The sequence below is a fragment of the Camelus bactrianus genome, chromosome 6 (assembly GCF_048773025.1).
Source record: "Camelus bactrianus isolate YW-2024 breed Bactrian camel chromosome 6, ASM4877302v1, whole genome shotgun sequence".
Lineage (NCBI taxonomy): Eukaryota > Metazoa > Chordata > Mammalia > Artiodactyla > Camelidae > Camelus > Camelus bactrianus.
Genome location: NC_133544.1, coordinates 19,564,335 through 19,590,578, shown reverse-complemented (window position 1 = coordinate 19,590,578; position 26,244 = coordinate 19,564,335). Strand labels below are relative to the sequence as shown.

The window sequence follows — 26,244 nt, the reverse complement described above, 5'->3', positions numbered from 1 at the left end:
TTTTATTTTCAAAGGATAGAATTCATCACATATTTGCCTCTTAATTCTAATTTTAACAAATGACAACACAATGAAGTCCAATTCCCTTCTTTCTCTCTCCCCTTTTCCCTTAACTTACTTTCCTTTCTCCCTCCCTCTTCTCTTTTCATAGTCTTCCTTTTTTCCTTTGCTTTTATTTTTCTTTTCTAATACGATAGTTACAAAATACCAAACATAGCCTCTGTTCAATGACCTTGGTGTATTGTCATCCTTCCAATATTGGCTTAAAAAAATTAAACCAGAATTTCTGTCTGACTTTTTAAAAATGTGATTGGATAATAATTATCAAATGCAAACCATTTTCAAAATCTCATTGTGTTCTTAGTCTCCATACTTAGCCATCTCAATTTTAACCTTAGCCAATCATAACATTTAAAAAATATTTTATTGTGGGGGAACAATAAAACAAAAGTTAAATTATTAAAAGCAATCAAATAAAAATAATGTAAAATTAAAAAATGAAACTCCTATATTCCCATCTCTGCTCACACCTTACATTTACACCTGTGTTTTTTCCTATGCTTACAAGACATCTAGGTAAGTAAATAGAAAAATGGACTCATGCTTTAAATTTTATATGCAACTTAGCTTTTTTCATAGACCCAGTCTACCACAGACCTCTTTCTAGACTAGTAAATTTCAAGCTGTCTCAGGTGTTTTTAAAGGCTACATGGAATTTCATAGTGTAAGTAAACAGTAATTTATTTCCTTGAAGGTATGGTTAGGCTATTTCTTTTTCTGCTATTTCAAACACAGTTGCAATAATATTTCTTGTGTGTGCCCCTTTATATACTTTTGTTATCATCTTCGTGGCATAGATTATTAGAAGTGGAGTTGATGAGTCTTAGGATTTCCACCTGTTAAGTATTAATCCATAGTCACAAGTCACCCATGCAATAGGTTGTTCCTGCTCTTTGACCTTTTAAAGGTCCTGTGTAACTGTCTTATAGAATTGCCTTTCTCATTCATCCAGAAAAAGAAGTTTTTTGTCTTTTAAGATTTGTTTCTGTATCTTTTTTCATACTACACACTTACAGTGTCTTTCTCCATGTATCTTTATCCTTTCTTCCTTTCTGGAGAAATCAGCTCTTAAAACTTAATTCCTTCCATCATTTCCCCACCATTATTTCTCTATCATCTTTTTTTTAATCATTTGGAAAGTAATACTATTTGATATAATACTTGTATATTTTGTTTCAACATATATTTTAAAGGGAAAATTAGGCAAGCATTTTCCCAATGTTCTTTATTCTGGTACTTATTTTTCTTTCATATGAAGAGAAAGACTAAAACTGTCCCTAATTCCAAGGCCTGGAAATACTGTCTTTCCTAAATTTTGTATGTAATCTCCTTTTTTCCACTTTGAGTTTATTTTTGTATACGGTGTTAGAGAATGTTCTCATTTAATTGTTTTACGTGTACCTGTCCCTGTCCAGTTTTACCAATACCACTTGTCAAAAAGACTGTCTTTTCTCCATTGTGCATTCTTGCCTCCTTTGTCAGAGATTAATTGACCGTAAGTGTGTGAGTTTATTTCTGGGCTCTCTGTTCTGCTCCATTGATCTGTGTGTCTGTTTTTGTGCCACTACCATAATGTTTTAATTACTGTAGCTTTGTAATATAGGTTGAAATCAGGGAACATGATTCCTCTAGCTCTGTTCCTTCTCAAGATTGTTTTGGCTATTCAGAGTCTTTTGTGTTCCCATACAAATTTTAAAATTATTTGTTCTACTTCTGTGAAAAATGCATTTGGTATTTTAATAGGGATTGCATTGAATCTGTAGATTGCTTTCAGTAGTGTGGTCATTTTAACAATATTAATTCTTCCAATCCAAGAACATGGTATATCTTTCCATCTCTTTGTGTCATCTTTAATTTCTTTCATCAGTGTATTATAGTTTTCAGAGTACAGGTCCTTTGCCTCCTTAGGTAGTTTTATTCCTAAGTATTTTATTCTTTTTGATGTGATGGTGAATGGGATTATTTCCTGAATTTCTCTTTCTGACAGTTCATTGTTAGTGTATAGAAATGCAACAGATTTATGTATATTAATTTTGTGTCTTGTAACTTTGCTGAATTCATTGATGAGTTCTAGTAGTTTTCTGGTGACATCTTTAGGATTTTCTGTATATAGTATCATGCATCCTTCTTCCTTTTTTCTTTTAAACATTTTTTTATTGAGTTACAGTCATTTTACAATGTTATGTCAAATTCCAGTATAGAGCACAATTTTTCAGTTATACATGAACATACATACATTCATTGTCACATTCTCTTTCACTGTGAGCCACCACAATATCCCATATATATTTCCCTGTGCTACACAGTATAATCTTGTTTATCTGTTCTACATTCTGAAATCCCAGTCTGTCCCTTCCCACCCCCTGTCCCCCTGGCAACCACAAGTTTGTATTCTATGTCTATGAGTCTGTTTCTGTTTTGTATTTATGGTTTGTTTGGTTTTTTTTAGATTCTGCATATGAGCAATCTCATATGGTATTTTTCTTTCTCTTTCTGGCTTACTTCACTTAGAATGACATTCTCCAGGAACATCCATGTTGTTGCAGATGGCGTTGTGTTGTCAGTTTTTATGGCTGAATAGTATTCCATTGTATAAATATACCACATCTTCTTTATCCAGTCATCTGTTGATGACCATCTAGGCTGTTTCCATATCTTGGCTATTGTAAATAGTGCTGCTATGAACATTGGGGTGCCGGTGTCATTTTGAAGTAGGGTTCCTTCTGGATGTATGCCCAGGAGTGGGGTGACTGGGTCATATGGTAAGTCTATTCCTAGTCTTTTGAGGAATCTCCATACTGTTTTCCACAGTGGCTGCACCAAACTGCATTCCCACCAGCAGTGTAGGAGGGTTCTCTTTTCTCCACAGCCTCTCCAGCATTTGTCATTTGTGGATTTTTGAATGATGGCCATTCTGACTGGTGTGAGGTGATACTTCATTGTAGTTTTGATTTGCATTTCTCTGATTATTAGTGATATTGAGCATTTTTTCATGTGCCTATTGATCATTTGTATTTCTTCCTTGGAGAATTGCTTGTTTAGGTCTTCTCATTTTTGGATTGGGTTGTTTGGTTGTTTCTTATTAAGTTGTATGAGCTGCTCATATATTCTGGAGATCAAGCCTTTGTCAGTTTCATTTGCAAAAATGTTCTCCCATTCCGTAGGTTGTCTTTTTGTTTTACTTATGGTTTCCTTTGCTGTGCAGAAGCTTTTAAGTTTCATTAGGTCCCATTTGTTTATTCTCCCTTTTATTTCTTCTAGGAGAAAATTTTTGAGATGTATGTCAGATAATGTTTTGCCTATATTTTCCTCTAGGAGGTTTATTGTATCTTGTCTTACGTTTAAGCCTTTGATCCATTTTGAGTTGATTTTTTTGTATGGTGTAAGGGAGTGTTCTGGCTTCATTGATTTACATGCTGCTGTCCAGTTTTCCCAACACCATTTGCTGAAGAGACACTTCCTCCTTTCTAATTTGGATTCCTTTTATTTCTTTTTCTTGTCTGATTGCTGTGGTTCCAAAAACTATGTTGAATAAAAGTGGCAAGAGTGGGCATCTTTGTCTTGCTCTGGACCTTAGAGGAAATGCTTTCAACTTTTCACCATTGAGTAGTTAGCTGTGGGTTTGTCATATATAGCCTTTACTATGTTGAGATATGTTCCCTCTGTACCCACTTTTTGTAGAGCTTTTATTATAAATGGGTGTTGAATTTTGTCAGAAACTTTTTCTGCATCTGTTGAGATGATCAAATGGTTTTTATTCTTCAATTTCTTAACGTGCTCTATCACATTGATTGATTTGTGGATATTGAAAAACCCTTACATCCCTGGGATAAATCACACTTGATTATGTTGTATGATCCTTTTAATGTATTGTTGGATTCAGTTTGCTAATGTTTTGTTGAGGATTTTTGCATCTATATTTATTCATCAGTGATATTGGCCTGTAATTTTCTTTTACTGTGTTATCTTTGTCTGGTTTGGGTTTCAGAGTGATGCTGGCTTCATAGAATTTCAAAAGTGTTTCTTCCTCAGCAATTTTTTGGAATAGTTTCAGAAGGATAGGTGTTATCTCTTCTCTAAATGCTGGTAGAATTCACCTGTGGACTTCTGTTTTGGGGGAGTTTTTAAATTACTTACTCAATTTCATTACTGGTAATTAGTCAGATCATATTTTCTATTTCTTTCTGGTTCAGTCTTGGGAGATTGTACATTTCTAAGAATTTTCACATTTCTTCTGATTTGTCCATTTTATTGGCATTTCATTGTTCTTAGTAGTTGCTTATGATCCTTTGTATTTCTGTAGTGTCAGTTATAACTTCTTTTTCATTTCTGATTTAATTGATTTGGGCCCTCTCCCTTTTTATCTTGATGAGTCTGGCTAAAGTTTTGTTGACTTTATTTATCTTTTCAAAGAACTAGCTTTTAGTTTCATTTTTTTTTTCTTTAGTCTTTATTTATTTTTGCTCTGATCTTTATGATTCTTTTCTTCTCCTAGGATTTGGACTTTGTTTGCTCTTCAGTTTAAACTTCCATCTTGAACTACTTTTACCAGGTCCCGTAGGTTTTGGATCATCATGTTTTCATTTTCATTTGTCTCTGGATGTTTTTTTGATTTCCTCAGTGATCCATTGGTTGTTTAGTAGCATATTCTTTAGCCTTCATATGTTTGTATTTTTTTCTTGTAATTGATCTCTAGTCTCATGGCATTGTAGTCAGAAAAGATGCTTGAACACAACATTATAAACTAACCATACTTCAATTTAAAAGATTTTTAAAATATATTACACAATTTAAAAAAGAGAAAGAAAAGGTGCTTGATGTGATTTCAGTTTTCTTAAATTTACCAAGGCTTTTTTTGTGTGTGTGGCCTAGCATGTGATCTATCCTGGAGAATGTTCCACATGCACTTGAAAAGAATGTGTATTCTGCTGCTTTCGGATGGAATGTTCTATGTGTATCAGTTCATCGCATCTGATGTATCACTTAAGGCCAGTATTTCCTTATTGATTTTCTGTCTGGATGACCTGTCCATTGATGTAAGTGGGGTATTGAAAGTCCCCTACTATTACTGTGTTATTGTCGATTTCTCCCTTTATTTGCTTCATATATTTACATGATCCTATGTTGGATGCATGTGTATTTACAATTGTTATATCGTCTTCCTGGATTGATCCCTAGATCATTATTTGGCATCCTTTTTTGTCTCTTGTAACAGACTTTATTTTAAAGTCTATTTTGTCTGATAGAAGTATTGCTGCCCCAATTTTCTTGAGCGCTTGAAAGATAGGGATGGTGCTTAGCAAGTTGGGTACTTGTAATTGTTGGGCAAGCATATGACTGTAGGAGTTGGCAGCCAAAGTGAGATAAGGGGGAAATTATCATAACTGAGGAGTAGAAGGAGCTAAGAGGCTTCAGCATTGGTTTGGTCAGACATCAGAATGGCAACAGGAGCAGAGATAAAGAAGAAGATTGACAGCCAGGTGCTAAAACCCGTGGAATGAAGGGAGACTTTGGAGTTTAGTGGGATGGTGGTATTTGGGGTTGCAGTGTCTGATAACTTCAACTTCAAAGGATCTAGGTTTTGAGAGAAGGAAATAGAATAAGTTTTAGAGTTGCAATAGGAAGCAAGGAAGATAATGCTCTTATCTCTCATCTTCAAGCCCAGAGGTTCATGGTATAAGAGAACAAATTGCACCCTTTTGAGAGGACTGTAGGGCAGGGGAGCCAGTGTCCTTAGGGCATAAGTGGGTTTCAGTCAGGGCATGGAAGTGCAGGGAAGGCTCAGGGAGGATATCATGGATAGAGTATTGATGACAAGTCATGAGTCTCAGAGGACACAGCAAGGGTTCAGGGAGTTAGGGAGGAATGGGAGAGGGGCTTATATTCATGAATGAATTGGGGTGGTATGGTGAAAAGGGTTTGAACTTCTAGTGGTGCCTGAGGCAAATGGAAACATGAAGCATATTGGTATAGTGATCTGGAGGGACAGTTAGAGGAAGATCAGGAATTGGTTTAAGAAAGGAAGAAGGGTGACCCAGCACACTTACAGCCAGTTGTGGTCTGGCAGCTGAAGGAATGAGTAAAGACATCTTCTGAGAGTTTGGTGTCTCAGACAGTTTGCGATGATGAGACAGTCAAAGGAGCCCAGAAGCTCCAAGAACTCTGCTAACTTTCATTATTTGAAGTGTCTGAGCCTCAGTTTATTTGTCAATAAAATGGGGACAATAATGCTACTTACGTGATAATTATGAAGATTAAATATGTGTTAGATTGAATTAATGGCTCTAGTCCTTCACCCATTCCTATATGCACACCCTTTGCCTATAACTTTGCAGTACAATAAATAGGTGGAGTCTGTTTTCCTACTCTTTTAGTCTGAGCCTGCCCATGTGACTAAACTTGGGCAGTAGAATTGGGTTGAAGTAATGTGTGCCATTTCTAACCTTAGGCCCCAAGAAGTCATATGTATTTCCACCTTTATTCTTACGCTGCTGCCTCTCCATGAAAATGTCATATCCAGGCAAGTTTGTTGGTTCCAAGAGGAGAATAAAAGGCACACAGAGCAGATCTGTCTTAGGTAAGATGCCGCAGCCAAGCCCAGCATAGGACAGAGCTCCCAGCCAACACTTAGACACATGAGAGAGCCCAGCCTAGGGTAGCCAGTCGTCAGTAGAGCCACAGATGTGTGAGCTATAATAATAAAGAACCATTGTTGTAAGCCATTGAGGTTTGGAGTGGTTTGTTACACAGAAGTAGGTAACTGATATAAAATATAAAGCATCAAATATAGTACATGGCAGTTGGAAATCAGTTAATGTCAGTGTTCCAGGTACTTTAGTTGTGTAACAAATTACCCTAGAACTTATTGCATTGAAACAGTCATTTATTATGCTCACTGATGATCAGGATCAGGAATTTGGACACAGTACAGCAGAAATGGATTGTCTCTTCTCAGTACACCAGAAATGGTGCCTCAGCTGGAAGACTCAGTCTGAGGGCTGGAATCATCTGACTCTTCCTGTACTCATGTGTCTTGTTGATCCCAGCTGTGAGCTGAGACCCTAGCTGAGACTGTGAACTGGAATACCTGTATGTGGACTCTCCATGTGTCCTGGGCATGTCCTCACAGCATGGTAGCCAAGGTCCAAAGCTGAACTCTGGAAGTCAAATAGCATCATAGCTTCCACTGTGCTCTTCTGGTTGGACTAGTCATAAGCTCACCATTCAAGCTCTAGATTCTAGGGCTGGGAAGTAGATTCCACTATATGATGGAGGGTGGAAAGTTCTGGAAGAGCAAGTGGGACTGGAAGGGTGGCTATCCATTGCATTCATTTTGGGAAAATATAATCTGCCATACTTAGTCATTTTTATTATTTCTGCTATCCTCATGGAATAGATATGCTGATTGTGTCTAAATTCACTATTTGCAGTGAATTCTGCCTACTTTACTTACATAATTGTGTTCCCCCTCCTTGGTATGCACTTGCCCTCCTTGCTGTGCCCTACTTTACCTTTTGAAGCAGTACCCTTTCCTTTATAAGCTGACTCAAAACACATCCCTTCTCCAAGTCCTCCCCCCCCCCAATTGTAATAGCTTATTTGATTTCCTCCCTGAATTTCTAAAATCCATCATTTCAGCACAACTTATTTAGCACTTGTTGTATATACCTTGCGTTGTACATTATCCTATGCGTAATTCTTTTTGAGGGTAAGAATGACAATATTTTAAAGTTTTAATGTACTTAAGTTGCTAAAACAAATTATTTTGCTAATCTTAAGAATTCCCTAAATGTTTATAGTTTCTGTTGATGATGGTGGACAAAAATATTCTGTGGTCTCATGGTAAATGCAAGTATGTAAAAGTAGACATAAAATATTTCTTGTTGTAAAACCACATTGCTGCATAGCATGTATAAATATGGCACAACCGCCAAAAGCCATTCTTAGAAGCATTTTGTGTGTGCTTGTTTAAAGTATGCATATCCCATTTTCCTGAAGTTTCAAGATTAAGGATGTGCTCGTTCTCTGTAAGTCCTTCTACCATCACCTCTTCATTGGCTTTGGTTTTCCATTTGTTGCTCCTCTTTTTTCCCTTCCAATCCTTTATACATCTTTGTTGTGTCCTACAGGTTCACCTCCTTTGCTACCTTTTGCTGATAGGGGATTAAAGTGAAATTTTAACATATTCAGTTACTACTCCTGTATTTCCTTACATATATATTTATGTTTTTGTAAATTTGTGGCTTCAGATATTTTCATGTTTATGTTTAAAAAATAAATCTCCAGAAGCACATAATTTGGGTACCATCTATGGAGCTGAGGATGCTATGTACTGTTGTGTTGTTTTTACATTGCGTAAAAGGACTCTTCTGAGAAGTAGAGATGAAATCCAGTTCAATCTACTTGAAGCATTCTTTCTTTCTTTCTTTCTTTCTTTTTTTTTTTGTTTGTTTTCTTCCGGGGTTGGGGGGGTGCTGTTGTGGTGGTAATTAGGTTTATTTATTTTTAGAGGAGATCCTGGGGATTGAACACAGGACCTTGTGCATGCTAAGCTTCTTCTCTACCAATTGAGCTATACCCTCCCCTACTCACAGTATGCCCTGTGTTCTTATATAGGGCTTTTCAGCCTAGAAAGCATGATGCCCTTTTGTAATTCAAGTGAAGGTGGCAGATGTGCTGCTCTTGGCCCTTATGGCTATGAAAATCATCTTCTGAACTGAGTATTTCTGAAGAGCTGGACCATGTCTCATTTACCTCTGTACCTTTTGAACTTAATAGAACACAGAGAGGGTGCTTCAAAACGTTTCTGGGAGGACTACTATATTGATCAGCAGTTATTCTCGAAGAAGACAGAGTACTTTGAAGTTGTGTTCATCATTGCTGTCCCCTGGAACTGAGTTGACCCACTCACAACTTTCCTGTAGGTGGCAGAGTAGCATACATAAGAGCTTGGACTCAAGTCAGAAACGTTCCACCACCTCTCAGCTTTGTAAGTCTCGGGCAAGTTAAATGGCCACTTTGTGCCTCCATTTTCTTACCGGTAAAATGAGGACAGTAACAATGGCTACTTCCTAGAGCCGCTGTGAGGAGTAAATGAAGTAATGCATATGAAGCACCTAGCAGAGTGGTAGCCATTGATGTTACTGTTGGGTAATGTAGAGGGAAGCACACTGAGCTAGCCAAGGGGTTTACAGGTTAAATGTTAATAAGCAAGTGAAATGTGTTTGATGAGAGGTTTTATAATGGGAAATATGTATTTATGTCTTATGTTTAATTATAGAAATTGAATGTGTTAGGAGAGACTAGGTAAAAGGAGGGTCAGCAAATTACTGTGATGATAATGATGATGCTTATTGTTCAGAAGGGCCAACTTTTAGAATTATTGTCTCCACATTTCTCAGGGCACATTAAAAATACTTCTAATCAGGGGGGAGGGTATATAGTTCAGTGGTAGAAGTGCATGCCTAGCATGCGTGAAGTCTAGGGTTCAATTCCTAGTACCGCCATTAAAAAAGTAAATAAATAAACCTAATTACCTGCCCCCTCCCAAAAAAAAACCCAAACAATGAAAAAAAATTTTAAACTGTAAATTTAAAAATACTTCTAATCAAAAGAATATGAAAAGGAATATATGTATGTATAACTGAATCACTGCTGTACACCAGAAGTTAATACATTGTAAACTGACTATACTTCAATTAAAAAAAAAAGTAAACGAATCCACAGAAATGAAAAAAATACTTCTAATCAGAAACAAGTACTTGAAAATATTACTGTCACAGGCTAAAGGATTTTGGATTCATTAGTTGCTGCTCTATTTAGTTCTCTCTTCTCTGAAGTGGGATTCCAGAGACAGCCCAGGGTTGGGAAAGCAAATTAGCTTTGCCATTATTGATGTACCAAATAGTTTATAAACAGAAGGTCTCAGAGCACAAAGAACTTAGTTCTAGGTTTTAGAGGTGAGGAGCATGTTGGCTTCAAGTTCCAGCCCCTGCTTGATCATACTGCCTTCCTTGGCACAGAAAACATTTCCCCAACAGAAGCATTGCTTACCTGCAAGTAAGAATCCCACCACGGAAATTTTTATGAAAAGGGGTCACAGACCTTGAGTACAAACCAGATCTATTCATTTTTTTTTTTTTTAGAAGTAAGTGTTCACCTTTGTAGAGTGTCATGGTGTTTTGCTCTTACATTTCCTTTGATTGTGCCGTTTTTAGTTTCTTTTATGTTTTTCTTAACAAATCACATAGACTTTCTTGTTAGCTTTTCCCACATTGATCCTTAACTTGATGTCTTGCTTACTCATTAAGTTATTAATTTTAAAATCTCAGGAGAGAATGTACTGGTATACAACTTGTTATTTTGGTATCAAAAGAAATGGCAAGTTGGGTTTTGTTTTGTTTTGTTTGTTTTGTTTTAATTTCTAATAGGCTACTTGTGAGCTTGCAGGATAAACATAACCAGCCTCCGTAGTTCTCAACTGTTGATTCTTTCATCTTTGCCCCGTCATTCAGTCTGGTCACCAAATACTTGTGTCCTTTGCCCTGAGCCTTTCTTTTTCATTGCAGCTGTCATCCCCTTATTAGAAGTGTATTGAGAGAGTAAAAGGGAGATAAATTTTGCACTGCCTAGGAAATCAGGAGAATTAAACATTCTTGCCGCATTCCTCACAGCAGTAACCTCTTTGAGTTGCTTAGAGAAAGAAAAACAGTAGTAGAGAGAAGACTTTCCAGACTGCAGAGGCTCAAAGGTGAAAAGGGGAATTGACTTCGAGGGATTATGAGAGAGTGTTAACTAAAATACAGAGTGAACGTTAGTCATTTTTAATTGCGTGTTGATTTATGCTTGCTGATTCGTGTTGCTTTTGGTGCAGTTTGGCCACATACTGAGAAAGCCACTTCTCTTAGTCAACTATTTAATGAGGATAAACCTAACAAATGTAAAACATTAAAAGGCAGCACACAGGAGTTAAAGGTAGTAGAAGATGTGCAATAGGAGTTTACTCAAAAAGAGTTCAACGTGGAAGGAAATAACTGGAGACTGTCTCAGTCTCTGAGATGTGTCCCTTTCTCTGCCACTGCCACCAGATTAGTGTAGACATTCAGGACTTTATGCCTGTTAGTGAACAGCAGAGAGCGGAGGACAGGGAGAGAGAGATGAGAGAAAAGTCTTGACCCCTGGGGTCTCCCAACAGGTGGAGAATACATTTTATCCTGTTCTTTTCTGTTGACCTAGACTGTGCTGGGGAGGAAAGTACACATATTTTGACTTTAACTCCTTCTGAAAAATATAATCGGTAATTTTGAGACCTCTAAAGAGAAACTGTGAGTTTATGTAAGTTCTTTTTTAGAAATGGAAGGTACACTTCTCTTTGGTTTGAGAAGATACTTCAGTAGGTCCATAACAGGATGTGATGGAGTGGAACTAAAAATTGCTTTGCATAATAAAGTGAAGTATAGTGGAGACTCATTAAACTTCTTATTCAAGCCATTTGGTTTGCCATTCCACTCAGTGGGTCTGTGAGGCAGATAAAAGATGCTCTCAAGCCTGAAATGGTCAATTCATGTTAGTAAAACTCAGGGAATAATTGTGTGACTCATTTTAATGACCCCCAGATTGACCATGAACTGGGAGGCATTGTTCAGGTGGCTGGGATTTTGGGTTGTGATGACTCTATGTCTGTATCCTCAAAGGAGAAATTGAAGATTAAATTGAGGGTCATAGAGTGACTTTTATTAAAGAAGATTTATGCCTTAGTCTACTTTATTTTATAGACAGTTTAACTGATTTTCAAGGGTGCTAAACTTTAGAACTTAATTCCCACTTAAGATGAGATTTTTAAGAAGAGTTTTCAGTTTTTCCTTGGCAGTCAGAGACATAGTGGTTTGGGGATTTGAGGGGCTGGCTCCATTTACTCAGGCTAGAGCTGTGGGAGAAAGATGTTTAATAAGGATTCCCTCTGTGGAGTATAGGTAATGAACTTTAGAAACAGGGATGTCTGATATTCAGTTTTAAGTTCTTTCCTGTTTTGTGCTGTAAATACTCACCATTGATTGCTAACCTTCAGTAAACATCAGTTGTACCACCAGCCTTGAATTATTAGTGCCTTGCAGAATGGAGCGAGGGGGGCTGCCTTCATTAAATAAGATAATGCATCTAAAATTCTTAGTGTTAAGTGTTTGTACCAGAGTATAAGCACTACATAAATGTTAGCTTATATTATTGTATTTGGGAATACAGAAAGCTGCCCAGCATAGAGGAATACAGAGGAGATAGCTGGAGGTGATCAAAGAGGAGCTGGAAGGAGTTTAGAATAAGAGCTGACAGATGACTCTGAGGACATTTAAATCTTCATCTTCACTTCTCATTCTCAACTCCCCCTCCCCCAAGTCCTGAGGAACATTAGGGACTATACTTGGCTTTGGATAGTTACTTGAGCAGTTATTCCACTTGGCTGTTAAAGTGACACAAATGAAAGGGGGACTCTAGAAGGCTAAAACCTTGTGACAACGTGGGACCTGGGCAGTTAGGTCTCAAAACTTGTTAAAGAGGACCCTGGGCAGATAGAGATGGAGGAATAGTGGGAAGGAATAGAATATGCTTCAGAAATCCCCAACTTAAGAAAATTTTATGCTCTTATCTGGCTGTTAATCCTTTTGTGCACCTGATAAGTTACTAACGTCAGTTAATTTCATGCTGACTAGGCTATATAATTCTGTGTGTTCTGTTCAGGATAGAGTTCTCTTGATGGCAGGTTGGCCACTGAACTGGCCTGAGTTCTCCCCTGGTAGGTAATTGTATTTTGCAATAAGATGTCTATGCTCTATTTGAACTAAACAAAACACAAAGCTCTGTTTCTTTCTTGCCTTGTTTACTCCAAAAAAACCCTTTAAATTATTTTCCTTACCTTTAATCTTTCCCGTAGACCAAAATACCCAGCACATTGTAGACAGGTGAGTCAGTCTTTCTAGAATAATGCTTCATTGGCAAGATTCTGAAGTGGCTTCACAGCATTTATTAGATTGAATCCAGTGTCAGGCTAGAGGCCAGTTCTACCACCGCCAGGCCTTACTGTCAGTCTTACTTCTTGATGGGCATGACCCCCTCTGCCCAGGTCAGGCTCATCTGCTAAACCAGCATACCCCTCTTACAGCGGCCTCCTCCCAACTCTAAACTCCCTTCCTCTTGCCACTGAGCTAAACTTTACCCCCACCTCCAGGTCTCACTGAAAAGCCATCTTTCTTATGAAAACCTCCCAAGTATTCTAGTCCATGTTGATTTTTTTTCCTGAATTTATGCTGACATTAGTCATTTGGATTCATCAATCAATTGAACAGTTATTTGTCGAGTGCTGACAATATACCAGGAACATAATGCAAATACTATGTTAATTGAATATGTGCCCTTTTATATTTCTCACTTACTATATGTGTGTGTACTTATTGCCCCCCAAAACCCTAAGGACTCTATTGTTTTCATTTGTTTTCTCACAGAATTAGGCACAAAATAGGAATGCAGTAAATGTATCTTGAATTAACCAAAGTATCTGCATGATAAACTTAACTAGGATGCAAGTCACTTGTTAACTTGTCAGCTTATGATCACTAACCATGTTAAGTGGGTGATGAGTGTTCTTAATAAACATTTTTCATTATGCCTGACCTCATTAAATCTTGCATAGTGACACATTTTGTTTAAAAACTTTTATTAATAGCTTTTTCATAGCTCAAAAAAAGGTGTTACAGATGATACTCAGCAAAACAATTAAAAACAAAACCTTACCTCTGTAGAGTTAGCCAGTGTGTAGACTTTACTACATAGGCACATATTATTTTTATAAGTAAACTGTTTTTACATAAAATTAATCACAATAGTACAAGAAATTGCACTGAATGAGGCTGGATAGTGAAGAAAGGAAAATCCAGGCCCCGATCAGCTGACTCATTCACTCGATCTTGGGTCCATCCGTCCTAACACACTGAAATTCACTGTGGGCATTACAAAAATGGAGAGTGAGGAGGGGTGCTCTTTTATCACTCACTGGCTTAAGACACTGATTGTTCAATTTCTTAAATACGGTAAAGTTTTCTCCAGGTTCTGTTGGCCACTTGACACAAAGGTTAAGTGAATGCTGAGTTAGGGTCAGAGGAGTTGATACTTGTCCCTTCTGTCACCCTCATACCTCAAAACCCTTAGATGCTCTGGTCCCAGAGGGTGCTGTTGGGATGTGTGCACATCTGCTTTCCCAGAGCTGCCCCCATTGGAAACCACCTGGGACGCTGACCCTGAAGCACAGGGAGGCAAGACAGTGAGTGGTGCTTAAGGCTTCAGTCACAGTGTGGCTAGACGGTGTCCACAGCTAGCACTGAGGGTTTGATCTGAGGCAGAAGATGGGACTGAACAGGAAGAGGATGCTGGAATTCCTTGCTCTGTCCGGCTGGAATTGAGCCATTACATTTGACCAATTCTTAGTACAGGAAACTAAAATCATACTAACACATACCACAAAAGGGGTGCTATTTTGTAGCTTGTACATGTTTTAAAAATTTTTTTAACTACAGTTTCATGTTACTGAGAGACAATAAAGCTAGATAGGGAGGATTGACCCTTCCTCTCATCTCGTTTTGCCGTAACTATATTAAAAGCAGAGCCAGGAGGTTTGCTTTTTCTACCCTCAATTTCTGCAGTCCTTTGTATATCTATAAATCATTGATCATCCCAACATGGCCCCTCAGTACCTTGGAGGCTTAAACCTACTTCTGCTTCAGGTGGTACCCAAATCCTATCTGTTCCTCATCACACTCACACACTGCTGTGCTAGGTGATGCCAGGGAAACGTCCAGAGCGTGTGCCAGCCGATCTTCATCATCCTTTTGATCCTGCATTTTTATCTGTGTTTTGAAGGCAACTACAAAATAGAGGATTGCAGGGTTTTGTGTTTTTCTGTTGACTGGGTAGATGGAAAAGGATAGAGACATACCAAGGGCAAAGATGGGCCAGCTAATTTTCCCAATATTCAAATTTTAAATTTCTTGGTTCTTAAGACTACATGAAGAGTCCAGTTGACATGAAGTATCACTGACAGTGGCACCAGAGGATATTTTATAAAATAATCCATAAAACTGGAGCTGGAAAGGACCTAATGGAACAGTTAGTCCAGCTTCCTCACTTTTTTTAGCTGAGGTCACTGAAGCCCAACTGGGAAGATAGTTAACATGGTGATTGTCTCCATGACTGTGTCCTTTAAAGACTCATAGAAACCCTACTTCTCCTCTGATAAAGGGCATTCCCACCAATGTCTTTGCATCAGCAATCCTCATTGTCCTTGGGTTTGGCCCTATTAGCTCCCTTTAGGGAAGCTGACTGCTCGGACAGCACCTTGACCAGTAAACACTAGATAAATACTTGTTGAACTCAATTCTATTGTTCATCCTTGTTAGGCAATCTTTTATTTTTTCTTGAGTTCCTTACGTTCAAGTGTTTTGAAGTTTCGTGGCCAGTGCTATATTTGTTACTTCTCTGCATTTTATTTTTTCATATTGCAATTCTACCTTTTGATTCTGTTCTTTTATAGCTTTTCATTACATGTAATTATTATTTGCCTCTCTCCAGGCACACACATCATCATGGATAGCTTCTGCCTTTACGGGCCTGGAATTGCAAATTCAGAGATACATTTTTTTTTTTTAGCTGTTAAAATGAAACAAAAGGAATAGACTCTCAATCAGATTTGCTAAGGCACAGTGGAAGAAATGTAGAAATTCCACATTCCTGCTTAGTTAATACATGGGAAACCATTACTGATACACATATTTATTTTCTACATTTGTGACTGCCTTACACATCGCATTCATTTTTAATTTGTTAAATAGATAAATATGAGTCACAATATCCAAAGCAAGTTTCATTTACAAAGAACATAATTAAGAAATGGTAACTTGCAGAGAATTGGCACTTAGACATTGGTAATGTTTAGAAAACCTGTTTAGGACTTGGTGAGAATGCTATGATAACTTTATATAAAAGAGCTGTCATGGTTTGGATGGAACTTGGTAGTGAAATGTTATGGATAATTCCTTTACAAGATGATATTTTTGTAGATTTAGTTTTTTGGTCACTTTTGATTGAATTTCATGTTAAGTTGCATTCTTATCATGACGTGAACTCTAGATATGCTAGAATTAACTTACCATCATCATTCATAGAAGAGTTAAAGTTACCATTCTTCACTGGAAGAATTTCTAAAAGTAGGCTAGACAGCAGTACTTCCTACTCAAATCAACTTAGTATTTTCAAGGCTTTTAAGAAGTATCAGCTCATTCTTTTTCCCACCACTAAACTTATTCTGAGACTTAAAGCAGCACTGGAATCATGATGTCATTTCTCAAGTGTTGGCCTTCCTACCTCAGACCTCCATCTTACTATGGTGACAAAATAAATACACAGGTCAGTGGCTAATGTTGAGGAAAACAAAAGACCTAGCACACCAAGATGGGCCAGGTATACCCTATTAAGTGCTTTCTTCTTCCACTGACCATTCAAATGGGTAAGATCAGGCTCACAGATCTGTCTAACTTGCAGGAACAAAACAGAATCAATGATCTGGACCATGGACAGCATCTATGCTACTGCTGTCTTTGGGCACAGAAGTGTTTTCCAGTACGAATAAGACACATTGTAGTTTAAATTCAGCTGCACATGAAGTGCTCAAGTGCTGACAGTTATCATCAGTCAACAGTGGAGGCAAAGAAAGAAAAAGTATTTAAGTGCTCCAGAAAATAAAAGCATGCTTGCTTGCTTCAATGTAAGTATTGATGGTAAGTAAGGGTTAGGTAGTCTTAGAGTCTCAGGGTCAGTATTTGTTCAACAAAGATTTATTGAGTACCTAATCATTTCCCTTTATTTCATTAATATGTATTTGTCCTATCAGCAAGGATTTAAGTTGGCAGAAACCTGTTATGTTCCAACCTTGGCGCTAAGTACTGGAAACAAAGAATAAGATACATTTCTTGCCTGCATGGGTCATGTTTTTTGGGAATGTGAATTTGTAGGGAAATAAACTCTTGCTGTCATCCAGTGGATCTGAATAGAAATTACTCTCATTTCAAATAAATATTTTATGTAAAAAATGTTCTCAAGGGTTACAAGCCTGGTCAATAATGCAGGAACCAAATAGGAAAGAAAAAAAAAAAACTGTCCAGATTATATATAAGTGAAATGCAGATTTTTGATAAGGAATAACTAGTACTATGTTTATAAGAGTGGCAAAGGAGGTTTAATGATACCCCCACAAAGCACCTCATGTTCTCTTGTTAGAAATATTATAATTTCTTATCCTCCTTTAGTATAAAGTCACAAAGCAAGCCACTAGAGCCAAAAGAAAGCACAGCTCTTAATATCATGGGACATCTAATTTATGTTCTAATAGTAATACTATGTACTGGTAAAATGAATACACTTTTAACAGGTTTGCATTACTGATAACAGAGACAGGGATTATTTGTGGCCACACACATACACACAAAATCCAGGTCCAGGGTGGCAAACTTAGAATCTGCACATCAAAATGTATTTGCCCAACCGTGTTTTCTATGTAGGCTATTAACAAAACTACATAGAAACTACATCTAAAAATATATAGTATTTCCCAAACTCCTAAATGTTACCTATAATCAGTTTTTAAAAAACAGTAGAGGAAAGGCAAAACTGATGAAATCAAGGTAGTAGGTTTTTAAAAATTAATAATTTGTTTTTAAAAATTAATGATAATTTGATTGCTGAATGTAGGTAGCATGGGAAAGGTTTTCCCAACCCTTGGTTTAAAAAACAATGTCCAGGTGAAAATACAAAGGCAGTGAGAATTAACCACTGGGAAAAAAAGGTCCAACAAGCAATGCTTACATTGTGATGCTAGCAAGTGAGGCAGGGGTCTCGAGAGGGTGCCTGGGTGCTAACACTGCATACGGAAGGTGCCAGGATGACCTTCACCTTGGCATCTCTTCAGCCCATGTCGGTGTTTCTGTGAGGAATCTTTTAGCACAACAGGGAAGGGCTCTGTCTTGGAGACCTCACTTGACAAGGACCCCTAGGGAACCCCACTGTACTTCAGAGAGCAGGAAAAACCGCTTATCAAATTAAAAACAACTAGAATAGAGAATCCTATTACTCTTGAGACTAAACCTATGAGGAGAAGGGATCTTAATAGTTGTCTAGCCCAAGTCCCTTTTTCATAGCATTTGGGATAGATGGGTTATTTTAGCCTTTGGGCATTTGCAGCAACTGGAAATTTTACTATTTGATTCCATTCTTTAGAACAACTCTTACTAGAAAATTCATTCTTATATTGAAGTAAACATCTGTCATCCATAAAATTCCTCTTTTTGCCCTTTGAAGCTACACTGAGTAAGTCCAGTTCCTCTCTCTTCTTATAGCTCAACAGAGATTTCAAGGCAGCTATTATATTGTTTCCTCTTTTTCTGCACTCCCTTTCCAGCTCTGCCTTCTGTTCTTCAGGGGAACCAGTCCCCTGTTCCTTGTATAATCAGACTCTTCAAACCCTGGTCACCTGACTCTGGACACAGTTTATTAATCTCTTAAAATGTGGTACCCAGAATTGAACCCAACCCTCTAGCCAGATGTGGACTGATTAGTGCAGCGTGCAGGGCTCCTTGGGCTTCTGTTACCACAGGTTGAATGCATTAGTTTTGTGAATACCCATGATATACTTCTGATTCAAGATGGAACTCAGATTTCCCTAAGAAAACATTTCTACAAAAACTGTGAAATCAGGACTTTGCAACATCCTTCACACCAGCACACACATCCATACACGCATAGGTACACCACTCTGTACTTAGGGGTTGCAGTTAAGAAACTCAGGATACAGAGTTTCTCATTAATGCTTATTCAGTTTCATCCTTTTAGTTTCAGTCTCATGCTCAGGTATCTCAAAAAATTGTAATGATTTCTATATCCTAGTGTCACACATAGAATGTAATGAATATTCACTGAATGAATTAACCCTGAATCTGCCAGTCAGCAGACTAGATATGTCTATTTCTGTGTCATCTGATTAGCATGCTTTCTGTTCCCATTACTCTGTTCTTCATGGGAGAAATAGGAAAGCAGATAAAAGCTGCCTTTAAATTGTTGAACTGGTATCCCCGTTGGGACAGCCGATGTGGTTCCTTGCATGCTAAGAAAACACAAGGTACAAATAAGAAGCAGATTTACAGACTGTGAACAGGAACAGATGAAGAGAAAGAATAGTGAGTGTCCTCAATTCTTGGAATCAGGACTTAGTTCCCAACGTTAGGAAAAATATCCCCCCCACTACCCTGAAGTCTTTTGCCTTTTAGATCTAGCATAATACTGTGATTATCAAACTCTGAAAAGCTCATACAAGCTTAGTTTTGAAACAGCTTTTAAAATGACCTTTTCAACTTATATTTCCTGTATATTTGAGTTAAAGAGACATGCAGCTGTCTGTTGGCTATGAGGTATACAGAGAGCTCCCAAATGCCCCTGACAAATGTAGCCATTTGTTTCAGGAATCAGAAATGGCCTACGTTTTTCAGTGTGAATTTAGAAATTGACTGAGATTGAAGCTGTCTCCTGAATTGAATATGATCTTACAATGAATGTCCCTTTTCCCCAAAATGAAGAAAAATAAGCTCAATTTTTCTTTCCCTTCAGCAGCCACTCTTTGCAGAATGTGGGGCTAACCACAGAATTCATATGTGTCCTATTGAGCCTTTTTTCCATTGTCTGTGTGACTCGGAAAAAAAAGTGTTTCAATCAAAACAATCTAGAACCAGGAGGGAAACAACTCAAAAACTTCGGTCGCATAGTGTTAACACTTAAAGAGTGGAGAAAGGCCTAGCACACCCAAAGAGGAGATCAACTCTGTGCCTTTTCTCAGCGTTTTCTAGAGGGAGTGGCAGAGATGGAGTCTGAGTTAATTAAGTTCTCAGGACTGTTTTCCAGAAACTGATGTTAAGTGACAGGTGAACATCAGAGGGATGTCCCCACACTGATGTGGGAGTTTCTTTTCCTGACTTTATCAGTCACAACAAACCACACCCAAGTGCTGTGAGACAAGCGGAGTGGAGCGGAGGCTTAATTACACTGTAAGCCCCCAAAGTCAGGTGACCCAGGTGCTTCGGGCATGATCAGAGCCTCTCCAAAGCAACCACCTCAGGGTATCCTGTTAAAATACAGGTAGCTACAAACAGGAAGGTCCACCGTGCTGTTCCCAGCATGGAGTAGCCATGGTAGGTACTGACTTGAGCTTCAGCTATTCAAGAAGACATCCTATCGTGACTCTTGGGTCGGGCCCCCCTGCAGGAGGGCTTTGTCACTGGACCCCACACTCCCTGGGATTTTCCATTTCATCTCCTTCAAGGTCTGGCTTCAAACTGTGTTTTTGCTCAATTTCCACCTGTCAAGAATAGAAGTCGGAGAGAAATATCAGAAAAACATCCCAACAAATAAGTAAACTGAAAGAGACTACCTCACTGGGTTCTTTGAGATTCCCTGTAATTTGGTTAATGTTTTGGGCTTTAGCCACATGAAGCTAGGGCCGTGGTACATTATGGCTCTGTCTTTGTACATGCCCTTTGCTTAGTCTGGAATCCCCTCTCCCCCTCAGTCCACCTGGAAAATTCTTATTCTTGGCCTTTCACAGTTGCTCAAACGTCACCTCTTCTGTGAAGCTATTCTTGACTCATCAGGTGGAGTTAGGTGCCCCCCTGTGCCCTGTATTCCCACCTGGCTCCTCTACACCAGGCCCTGCAGGACGGGGCACGCCCTGGTTAACTGCTGCACCCCAGTAAAAGGCACACAACAGGCAAGCACAAAGGTTTAGCAAATAAAAAGGATTTCTTTGAAATTGGCTGTTGACACTCTCTATTACCTTATTTCTTTAAAAAGTCTCCAAACAGGTAAGTATTGTGCTATGTACAGTTCTACCTGCATCCTCTGCCAAATGCTATAGCTGTAACAATAAAAGGATTAATAAACTAATCTTGCCTTGAATGGGACGCACCTCACCTGAAGCTTTTGATAAATCAGGCAGGGAATCCTTTGAGCTAGGCAGTTTCATAATTAAAGCTGCTCCTCTCAGTACCACTTTGGGTTTTTATGATGAGGGGAACAATTCACGACAAAACAGGGTCAAGTCTGAGGAAAGTGCTGTGGTTTTTTTTTTTTTCCTGGCCACAAGATGGAGTATTTGTTCTTTTGGGTGGTTTAATGTTTTAGATCACACAACTAAGGAAATATTTAAAGAACAATAAATAACCGTATAATTCTAAGGGTATTATTATGAGTAGAAAATTACTAAACCACTTGGCCAAACCCTTCTTCAGTAAACCCCCATTTTCCATCTTTGGCATTTAATCTTCTCCTGTTGAATTTCTAACTCCTTAGGATATAATCACTATTTATGTCAGAACTTTGCAACTTCACTTCCTCCTTCACAGCCCTGATCCCATTACTGTTAGAGAAACTTGCTTGGCTTTTGAGTTTTGTCCTGTTACAGCCCAGTGACCAGGTCACATGTGTCTTTAACTTCACTCAGATCCACTTCACCAGTGCCTGTGGCAGTATATACTTCGGTTTAGCACTTTCCTGACCTTCCCTCCACTCCCCTGCAACGTGAATTATACGATGAATGAGTAAAATAATCCTTCCCCCCACTACTCTTTTGTTGTTGTTGTTCATGATGACTGAAAGCCATTATATTCTCTTCTTCCATCAGCCTCTATTATTTTTCTAGCCTTTCTCCTGCCCACTAGCGAGATCATTCGTTTAACTCAGAGCAGATTCATCACAGCTATGCATGGTGAACTGCCTCTGAGGAGGTGAGAGAAGACCTTGCACCCTGGACAGGCACTGCTGAAAGGAATGAGAGGGGGGAGGGTATGGGGTGAACAAATAGACTTGAAAGCATCAGCCAGATGCCTCCAGAGGCTACCTTGTAGCTGTAGTGTGCGGAATAATTGACCCACTTCCTGACATCGGTCTTGTCTTCCACAGAGATGGATCTTACGGCAGCTTTGGAGGCAGAAGTCGTAGGCATGCTGAACTCGACATTCACGTGATTGGCAAATCTGGAAGGCACTTCCCGGTCAGAGCCAAGTTCAAGGTGGCAGAAGAAACAGTGTGGGTGACCAGAGGCTATGAAAGAAAGGTAGAGAATCAGGAATTCAGGTTCTTTGGGGGGAAGGTGGGGAAAAAAGCCTCAATAAGGGAGAGCCTCCAAATAAAAGAGGCCTGGCAGTCTTTAAGAGGGTCCAGTGCTGAGCAGAGGATTTGCTGCAGCAGCAGTCACACTCCATGTGCCTCAGACCCTTTGATATCACGCTGTCTGATGACAGTAGCCTGGTATCCTAGCAGTAAAACCCATGGCCTGGGAAACAGGTCCTTCTGCCTGCTCAGATCAGAGTGCTGTGTGAACACAACACAAATACTAAGAAATGGAGGTTGTAGATTGACAAAAGGAATAAAATGGATCAGTACCTATTAGCACCTAATAAAACATCAAAGACAGCCGCCTGGAACAAAGTCATCCATTTCCTTTGAAAGATGAACTGAAGGAAGGTTGAAAAAAAAAATTTTTTTTGATCTTTTTTTTTTAGGAGGGGGGCAATTGGGTTTATTTATTTATTTATTTTAATGAAGGTACCGGGAATTGAACCCAGGACCTTGTGCCTGTTAAGCATGCACTCTACCTCTGAGCTATACCCTCCCCCCAGGAATGGGAATTTCTTAATAGAATGTCATACTTTTTTTAGAAAAATGCTTTTTGGGTGAATGGCATATGTAAATGACAAAGCCCTTAGACTAAACAGCGCCTGTGCATGAGGGAAGCCCAGGGAACGCTGGAGAGAACACAGAAAATAGGACACCTGGGCTCGAGCTGCAGCTCTCCTCGGTGGCAGAGAGCCCACCCAAGTCCTTTGTTCTCTCCAGGCCTCAGATCCTCATCTGAGAAGTGGGGAGTCTGGGGGTGGTAGGAAAGGGTGGGCTGGACAGTGCCAGGCATCGCCCTTTACTGCTACTTGACTCCATAAACCTATGGCTAGTTCTACTATATTCCACAGGCAAATGTACGGTGTGATCTTCCTTTGAGTATTTCTACTAGATTATCCGAGTCAGAGCTTAGTTCTATGACTGTCACCATTGAAGCTGCATCTTCATCACTCATCAGATACAGCAGGAAGCGTTTGTTGAGAACTCTGTGCCAAGGACTGCTCAATGCTTTATGCAGATTCTCTCACTGCATCTTCACTCCAGTCCCTTGAGGTCCTAATTATTAACATCCTACAGATGAGGAAACAAAGGCTTCGGGAGGTAAGGTGAACTTGCCCAAGATCAGAGCTAGAAAGTGGCAGCCCTAAGAACTGGACCCAGCAGTCTGACCTCCCTCATGTTCTTAACTGATTTATCTGAGTCATAACCTCACAGTCCTCAGACCTTAAGGTTTGCAGTGTGACAGGGGTGGAGAGAAAGGAAGTTGTAAGAACCCCCATAAAGCAACTCAATATGGAGTCAACTCAACGTGACATGGCTCTGACTTCATTATGTAACTGCAACAGCCCTTAGTTATCTGACTTTCCCCGAATAAACAATTCCCATTTCCTTTATTGGTCTGGGCAGGACTTTTTAATCTCAGAGAGTGAGGACATACACACCCGCTCTCCAAGGAAAACATTACAGAGTGAAGTGTTTGTTTTGCTCTGTTTCATAAATGTAACATATTTCAGTGGTTCTTTCTAAAGTATAATACTTCGGTGAATTAATTGAAAAAATTGCAGTGATTTTAGAAAGGAATTTAAGTTAGATACATGTAATAGTAAAAATTACACTGTTTGAAAATGAACCCATTCAGTTTGTTTTTTTAATTGTGTACCACAGATATAATTACATAGCCATCACTTACTGAACATTTATTACAGGCCAGAGACGGTGCTAACTACTTAAAAGCATTATCTAATTTCATTCTTAATGAGCTAGGTATTAATAATCCTATTTTATAAAAGAGGAAACAGATTTCTCTGAGAGGTTTAAGTAAATTGCCTGAGGTCACACAGCCATTAAATTATAGTATTGGGAATAAAAGTCATCTCATTGGCTCCAAATTATGACTAGACTCCTCTCAATATATTGCTATAGATTTAGATCACTACAAAGTATATAGAGGAGTTTGTTAATTTAATTCAGTAGCAACCTGAAAATTTTTTATCTAATTACCTTTTTTTTACACATTGTTGGAATATTGAGAAACCATTATTTTCCACAGAACTGACCTCCCTCCTTTTCTCACTCCACCAAAGCGTATTCTGTGAAATTCTTTCTTGAATCCGAGCATCAGTAATGCATGTGTAGAGCTGGTGGACAGACAGGGAAATGCAGTTTTTGAAACCTAGTAAGTTTAATTCATGGTAGCGAACTAATGAGCCCATGCATTGTGTCATCTTCCTTGATAAAGCTGAGAAAATTTAACATTAAAATTCAGATTTCTCTTCAAGTTAGAGTTTTCTCCAGATATATACCCAGGAATGGGATTGCTGGATCATACAGTAACTAAAATAGATAAACAACAAGGAAGGACCTACTGTATAGCACAGGGAGCTGTCATCAATATCTTGTAATAACCTGTAACAGAAAAGTATCTGAAAAAGAATAGATATAGATATAGATATATATAGGTATATATATATATATGTATATAACTGAATCACTTTGCTGTACACCTGAAACATTGTAAATCAACTATACTTCTAAAGAAATAAAAATTAACTCAGATTTCTGTTTTCCGTAAGAGGGGAATCATACTGGAATTGTTTTCTCTTCACCTGGTCTAATGAGAACTGGAATTCCAGCAAAGAAAGCTACCTATGCAGGATAGAATGTTTTGTTTCCAGGGAGGACTTGTTCTGGTGCCTTCTAGGATTAAGGAAAGCTGTTGGGATTAGGGTGGGAGGGGTCCTGGGAGAGCACAGACAGAGGGCCCTGCTGGCAGGAGCCATGTTGGAATCCAGTGGCAGTTTGTTAGTCTTTCGGTGGCTTGACTGGGATCAACCTGCTGTGGCTGCAGGACTGAGATGCTGGCCAAGCCAAGGGTGCCGACCTGCTGGCCTGGGCTGCCCCGCGGTCTGACCGTCCAGCCTGCTGGGGGCTAGGGTTGTAGGGCCACTGCAGGCGGGAGTAGATGTGCAGTCCTCTTTTACTGTAAATGGAGCTGTTAGGGTTATGAAAACTAGCCTGTAAAAGGCACCCTCCCAAGGCTGTCTCAGGACCAAGACAGAAGAGCTCAGAGGAGGAGCAATTAATAACAGATCATCGTCAATTCTCTGGTTTCATGGATGGAGCACTGGATGGGGAGGGCGGAGACTGGGCACAGAGAAGACCAGCAATGGTAAGAATCTGCAGTCTGCCTGGAATTCGGATCCTGTACATCTTGGGTTTCCAGAAAAACGTGCTATTAATTTCCTGAACCGATACAGAAATACATACCATTGGCCATAAGTAGAATAAGCAGCTCTTTTGAGGGGTTTCACTTCCAAAAATACATAACCATGACAGCAAAAACAGTAATGGGTCGGAGGGAGGATTAATTGAGAACCATCCCCAGATATCCTTATGCCATCCTGTATTTGAAAAATCGTTCACAAATAAGGTTCCAGTAATCTGGAAATACGTATGTATTTAAACTTCATTTACTTGGCCTTAAGCCTCCTGAACACTGCCCCGCTGAGAAGTGCGGAAAGTGATTGCTGAGGACTTGTTATTTATTCATTCCCTGCCCTGCAACCATTCCCCCTTTCTTCTGTTAAAAATCTTACTTGTATTTTTTCCTTGGAGAAAGAATCTTCCCCAGCACTGCATGACATCTTGGTGGTCATGTCGGTCAAATGCCCGTCCTCGCTTCAGCTCTTAAGCCAAGTGGCACAAGGACAGAAAATGGCTCATGATGATTTGTCCCAGTGGCGGCATCCTGAGGAGACGTCCCCAGTTCCTGCTGTCAAGAGCGGGGCTTTCTGAAGCCTGCTTGTGCCTTCAGTTCTCAGAGCTACCTAATCTTTCCAAAAATTTATTTTCTTATTATTTGTGCTGAAAGAAGCCAGTCAGTCTTTGCTGCTTATAATCAAAAGCCCCTCCTATGGTACTTTGAAATAT

General features: G+C 39.0%; 1 protein-coding gene and 1 long non-coding RNA gene across 5 annotated transcripts in view; one reads left to right on the top strand and one right to left on the bottom strand.

Annotated features, from left to right (window-relative positions):
• Positions 1–26,244, top strand: part of LOC123617103 (uncharacterized) — a 53,007-nt gene that overhangs the window by 6,268 nt on the left and 20,495 nt on the right. Inside the window, exon 2 of the long non-coding RNA XR_006725171.2 lies at positions 22,099–22,252. This is a non-coding gene — a long non-coding RNA (uncharacterized LOC123617103). The remainder of the gene's footprint in view (positions 1–22,098; positions 22,253–26,244) is intronic.
• Positions 13,749–26,244, bottom strand: part of STON2 (stonin 2) — a 139,698-nt gene continuing 127,202 nt past the window's right edge. For all 4 annotated transcript variants that reach the window (XM_074365177.1, XM_074365175.1, XM_074365176.1 and 1 more), the window contains 2 exons: positions 22,037–22,239; positions 13,749–20,500 (listed from right to left, as the gene is read on the bottom strand). In XM_074365177.1, the coding sequence (XP_074221278.1) occupies positions 20,417–20,500; positions 22,037–22,239 (287 nt within the window). In that variant the 3' untranslated portion in view covers positions 13,749–20,416. The remainder of the gene's footprint in view (positions 20,501–22,036; positions 22,240–26,244) is intronic.